The sequence below is a fragment of the Nesoenas mayeri genome (assembly GCF_963082525.1).
Source record: "Nesoenas mayeri genome assembly, chromosome: 20".
Lineage (NCBI taxonomy): Eukaryota > Metazoa > Chordata > Aves > Columbiformes > Columbidae > Nesoenas > Nesoenas mayeri.
In genome coordinates, this window is record NC_137569.1 from 10,928,356 (window position 1) to 10,934,737 (window position 6,382).

General features: G+C 54.5%; 1 protein-coding gene across 1 annotated transcript; it reads left to right on the forward strand.

Annotated features, from left to right (window-relative positions):
- Positions 1–2,148: 2,148 nt before the first annotated feature.
- LOC308048028 (fibrinogen-like protein 1-like protein) lies at positions 2,149–4,830 on the forward strand (the record flags this gene model as incomplete). Its single annotated transcript, XM_080356870.1, has 3 exons — positions 2,149–2,206; positions 3,124–3,243; positions 4,194–4,830. 3 exons carry the CDS (start codon positions 2,149–2,151, stop codon positions 4,826–4,828), a joined length of 813 nt encoding a protein of 270 aa, XP_080212996.1. The 3' UTR covers positions 4,829–4,830.
- Positions 4,831–6,382: the final 1,552 nt, after the last annotated feature.

Below are 6,382 nucleotides of genomic sequence, written 5' to 3' on the forward strand. Positions count from 1 at the left end.
GAGGTACTCCAGTGTTCCTGACAAACTGCGAACCAAACTTCAGAAAGCGCCGCTGCAGGTGCCACCTGAGGTGCTTGGCTGCCACCACCACACTGCCTCTTGTGCAACATGCGCCGCGGCCCTCGCACCAGTCACAAGGGAGGTTTGTGAAACCTGATGTGATGCTGATGTAAAATGGTCTCACTTCAAGACCCTCTTCTACTAGGAGTGCTTACACCATGGATTTTTTAGAGAAAATGCCAGACCATCCTTCTCCTAGGGACTGATAGGTTCAGTATTTTGAGTTATGAGGAGTCCTGTACCCCAGTATCCACCTTGTGCAGGACAGCACAGGAGGGCCTTTGCCTGGGCCCATGAGGCTTGTTTGAGCTTGGTCCTGGGCGTTCAGTCCTAACCTGAGCTACACCATATGAACACTGGTCTCCAGTCCCCGCTCTGGCCTTGTTTTCCAGGTGTATCTTAGACCTACACTGCAGACAGCTCATTTCCAGGGTGGAGCACTCAGATAAGTGTTGCAGCTCATGGCCAGACCTGCCTTTTCCACCGTGTCCTTTCATCTAGGATCTCAAACCTGGTCGGCTGCTTGCCTTGCCTGGAGCTGTTGCCAACACTCAGCTCTGCCGGCTGTGCTGACCTGACAGGACAGGGGTCTCTGCTGGACTGTAGATAAGCTGTCCTGTTGATACACTGCTTGTCATTTGCATCTATTCAGAGCAGCCCAGTGGAACCTGGTGCACACAGGGGCAGGGGACGACGTCCTCTCCGTGGCCTGTGGGGCCCATGTTCCCACTGCACCTGGCAGCCCTGTGGCCAGCAAGTGATTGCAGTGGTGGCTCCCAGCGGCAGCCTGCCTGCCAGCCCGGGCACCCACACACACCACACCCAAGGTGCTGCATTGCTCAGGACCAGCATCTGCTCCAGGGACAGCCCATGGGAGCCCCTAAGTCAGCTGCCTTTCCTGCCTCCGCAGAAAGGGGACATGGCTCCTCTGCCTTGGGTCCTTCTGCCCAGGGCAGCTTGGGCCCTTCTCCCTCCGTGGACTTGGGAGTGCTGGTTTTATGACTCTCCCAAACTAAATGAGGCTGCGGACAAGGGCTCTCAACTCTAACAAAGCAAGCAAGGATGAGATACAAGGGTTCAGATGGAAGCTGATCCAGGGATCTCTTACCTGGGAGAGGCCTGGGTGAACAGAAGCATCAGTGCAAGTGGCACTGCTTGATGTGGACTCCTGCAGTATGGAAGGTGTGTTGGGAGCCTCAGCCTGGACACTGTCTTGCTGTGAACACCAGGTATAAAGCTGTACCATGAACAACACATCTGGTCAGTAGGCTACTGAAACCAACACAAGAGAAGAAGGTAGAAAGGCGGCAATTTTTTCCTCTTAAAATTGGCTTGATGAAGAGATGGAGCTGTCTGCACCTTCTGGCACAAATAATAACCCTCCCAAACAATCTGTCCTGAGAGCATTTTGCTTCTGTAGAGGGACCAACCCCTGGTTGACATTGCTGGGGCTGGGAGGGGATCTGCGGGGTCTCACTAGGCCAAAGGCAGTGACTGGGAAGGAGTGGCAAAGGGACCATATGTACCTGTTTATTACCTGGACCCCTTGCCCTCTTCTCACAACATGCAGACTGGGGTGCCAGGGGACAATGTGTATACAGGGGACACTGGTTTCAGCCCAGTGACTTAACTCATTGATCCTGAAACCTGCCAGCAGACATTTAGCAAGTGGGCACGTCTCCTGACCACCTGTCCTTATCTTTCCAAGGTCACCTTTGGGACTGAGCCAATAGGAGACCTAATCTCTCCTCCTTTGCTAGTTTCTGTGTACGCCCTTAAAAAGCTGGATCTCTCCACTCCAGTTTGACCATGACTCTCCAGAATTTGCTCCAAGTGAGCAATTCACATGTAGTGTTTGTGTAGCTGATAGAGTCAATAGTTGAAATCCCCCATCATGGAAGGGATTATTTTGTACCTCTCTGGCTGGAAGACATGCCTCCCTCCCCTCAGGGGGTTCCGTTGTGCTGTCATGGGATCTGAAAACTGCTCGAGTCACAATCTGCAAGTGCCTCCTTGTGCCTCTACAAATAAAAAGCTTGAACATAAGTGGGTGTGTGCAGTGCCTATAAAGTCGCCACGGAAAGCTTGATGTGGGAGGGTGCACGACTGGGTTCCTGCTCTCTGCTCAGCTGTGCTGTTGTGATGGGTGAGTTATCTTCCCAGCCGCACGCTGCATTCAGGTGTGGTGCTGGGCTCAAACCAGACCCGACGGGGGTGAGTATACAAAGGCATAAGATGATTAGCAGGACAGCAGCCATGATCTTGCCTGGGCGGTGTGCGCTGCCAGGCACCCTGGTAGCAGAAGGGATGCAAGACCGAAGCACCAAATGACACATATGCTTGGTGCCAGCCTGTACTTTCCCTGGGCTATGTATGCCCTATATTCCCACATCCTGTCAAGGGAGGTTACTGTGGAGACCTAGATTGCAGCTTGGTCCTTTCCCTTTCTGATTAATGCACGTGGCACATGTGGTTACACAGGGGTCCTTCCCGAGGCATGATGGCATCTCCCCCTGTAACTGAGCTAGTGCAAGGTGCAGTGTTTGCTGGTGGCCAGCACAGAAGCTTTGAGCTTGAGTCACTGTGTAGGCCCAGGAGACTTCCTTCTGTCTGTTTGGGAGCTGGCATCTGTGCAGTAGGACCAGTCCTTTGCATCTGGTTCCCTGCTAGCTGTCATTGGGCTGGAGTGGCTAATATAAAAAGGCTTATGCATTTACTCAAAAAAACCCCTGTTTCTTGTGATCCCTCCCCTTGGGAAACTACTACTACTGTGTAATTGTCCTCTCTTAGCTACTCTTGGGCTGTAGGTTCTGAGAACAGATCTGCAGGTCTCTGTCGGGTGCAGGAAAGGGTCTGACCAAGACGGTGACAAAGCCATTTCTCACCATCCTTCAGCGTTGCATGGGCAGAGCCTGCACTGAAGCTGCAGCTCCCACCACCCCGGGACCCCCCTGCCCCTGCCTGTGCCCCATGGCTCTGCCATCCTGGGACCCCAGGAGCCATGGGCAAGGGCAGAGGGGGCTGCTCAGGGATCCTAATGGTGCTGGACCCTTTCCTCCACAGGGCTCCAGGCTGGGACAAGCCGGCTCCATGGGGACCTTGTCCTCCTACCCACGGTGGTGGCGATGCTTCTCCTCTGCGCAAGTGCTGGCCCAGCAGTACCCACTGCCAGCCCCCGGGGTGGTGAGTATGGAGGGAGGGGATGGGCGGCACTGGCTGGGCACCAGGGCACAGAGCAGGAAAGTCTCTCCCGAGAGCAGGGACTCTCAGGTCCGCTAAGTCTTAGGAAGGCTAGCATGCACCCAGGATGGTGCACAACACAAGATCTCCTCACACACACACACCCCTGGGCCGTGGCTTGTAAAGTAAGCAGCCTGACACCTGTCAAGCCATCCTCACTCCCTTTGCGGGTCTGTGCTGAAACCAAGGGGTTTCTGCCCAAACACTGTAACTCGGCAGGATTCCTCTGTGGCGGGTGTCTTTTTACACTTCAGTTCTAGGAGAGAGCATCCCAGCTTTTTTTTTTTGAGCCCTTGTTGGATTAGGAGTATTCCTTCCTCCCTGCAAGACAGGTGTGGCCAAGAAAAACAGAAATTCATGGGCTGAATTGGAATTGGAATTACCCATAGGAAATTGTCCCTCATCAGACGCAAAACAAGAAAAACAAATTAGGCAGCAAATTAGTTTGGCAAGTAAGCCATAACAGATCAGTCCTGCCAGCAGATAAACTGCAACAAGCTGGCAGAAGTGATCCTTATGAGATCAAGGTAGAACTTAGCCTTCTTTTACAATACCATGATCACCAGAAAACCCATAAATTTTCATTACATATCCTCATCTACTGTGCATTTTGCACACTTCTGATCCTTGCAAGAAGGCTCCAAATGAAATAGCAAGGCATGAGAAATAGATCCTTGGGCACTTATTAGGGTGACTGTCTCAGAGACCTTTGGTTGCACTGTGGATGAGCCAGAGGAAAAGCTACTCTATACTGTGAAGGAGACTACAGAGAAAACCAGTCCTTTTTGTCCCGAGCCCTCACTCCCCTACAGGAGCTCCTTGTTGCCCTGACAGATTCATATGATCCTTCTCTCTCCCACCCCAACCTGTGTTTGCCATTGCTGCTGTTGCAGGGTTCCCCCCAGACTGCAGCCATCTCCGCAAGACCAGCCCCAGCGGGGTGTACGTCATCCAGCCGGCACATTCTCCTCCACGCGTGGTGTGGTGCGACATGGACACGGAAGGCAAAGGCTGGACTGTTGTCCAGAGAAACTCTCATGACACTGAACTCACATGGAAGCAATCCTGGACCACCTACAAGTACGGCTTTGGGAACGTTCAAGGTGATCACTGGCTGGGCACGGAGTACCTGCACCTGCTGACACAGCAAGGCACCTACAAAGTCCGCTTCATCGTGCGGGATAAAGCCAATGTCACCCATTACGCTGAATACGACATCTTCAGGGTGGAGAGCGAAGCCAGTGGGTACCCGCTGCGGCTGGGCCGGTTTTCTGGTGATGGGGAGGACTATCTGACCATCTATCACCCTAAGAAAGGGGGCATACATGACAATATGAAGTTCAGCACAACTGACAAGGATCAGGACCAGTACAGTGGAAACTGCGCCAACAGCTACGGGGGCTGGTGGTACGACAGGTGCCAGAACGTCCTGCTCAATGCCAAAAAACGCATTGTTTGGCCAGGATTCTGCGATAATGGCGACTGTACATCCTCCCTCATCCTGGTCAAGCCCACAGACGTGTGCTGACCGTGCCGCAGCGCCCGGCCTCCCGGGGGTTTTGGGGAGCGCCACCGTCCCCAGCTCAGTGCCCCGTCCCCGTGCCTGCCAACACCCCGTGCCAGCCCCGGTGCACGTCCTGCGCAGCTGCAGCTGCTGCACCGTCAGCAGCTGGAACACAGCGGCTCTGGGGCTCAGGAGCAATCGCCCGGAGCCCCGGGCATGCGGGCAGCTGTGCCCGGTGCCGCAGTGCTGGCCAGCACTGGGACGCAGGCACTGGTTTGGGGTGGGTGCCCCCACTCCTGTCCTGGGGAGAGGGAGACAGTGCACGTTCCCTCCCCTGCGCAGTCGGTGTGCCCCTGCTTTGCTCAGGCCCTGCTCTCCGCCCAGGCCCCATAGACCCCACAGCTCTGCTGCCCACGGTGGGAGAAATCAGCTACAATAAACCCTGGAGCCAGACTTGCTGCCTCGTGTCTGCCTGCTGCAGTGACACATAAGTGTGTGGGGATCACTCTGTTCTGCCTCTGGGCTGGTGGAGCTGGGGGAAAGTAGGTATAATATAGAATCATAGAATGTCCCAAGTTGGAAGTGATTCACAAGGATCACTGAGTCCAATTCCTGTCCCTGCATAGGACAACCATGAAATACACACCAGTCTCTGGGGGTGTTATCCAAATGCTTCTTCAACACCGTCAGGCTTGGGGCCATGACAACTCCCTGTTGAGTGTCCAGCACCTCTGGGTGAAGAACCTTTTCCTCATGTCCCACTGCCCCTCCCTGGCACATCTGCTGCCGTTCCCTGGGCTCTGTCACTGTCACAGAGCAGAGCTCACCCTGCCCCTCCTGCTCCTGCTGAGGAACCTGCAGCCCATGAGCTCTGCCCTCAGGCTGCTCTGCTCCAGCTGAGCAAACCCAGGGACTGCAGCCGCTGCTCATCCGGCTTCCCCTCCAAACCTTCACCAGCTTCGCAGCCTCCTCTGGACACTCTGCAGTAGCTTTGTCTCCTTTTCTCCTGTGTCCCAGCCCTGCACACAGTGAATGCTGCAGGTGAGGCCGCCCCAGCGCAGAGCAGAGCGGGACAATCCCCCCTGCCCGGCTGGCCGTGCTGTGCTGGGTGCACAGGACACGGGGCCCTCTTGGCTGCCAGGGACATTATTAGCTCATGTTCAACTTGCTGTCAACCAGAAACCCCAGATCCCTCTCCATGGGACTGCTGTCCATCCTCTTGTTGCCCAGTATTTATGTTACATATATCATGTAGGTCCTCTCCTGGGCAAGGAGACAAACCTACCCAAGGGATGCCAGTTCTCCCTGGGACATCCAGAACTCACCTCCCCCAGGGCTGGTGTGGTGGCTTCTGGTTTTAAGATGATTTGCTCAGGCACTGCTGTGCCAGGCCAGGTGTGGAGCTGATTCTGCTCCCAGGATGAGCTGGTGCAGAGCTGGAGTGGCATGCAGGGGTTTTATGCTGAATTTTCTTTTTTTCTGAAATATTTCAATGTTCCATAGTGAAAGGCCTGACAATTCTCCAAGCTGCTGACTGTCCCTATCATCAGCCTGTAACATGAGCTTTTCTCCCTTTGG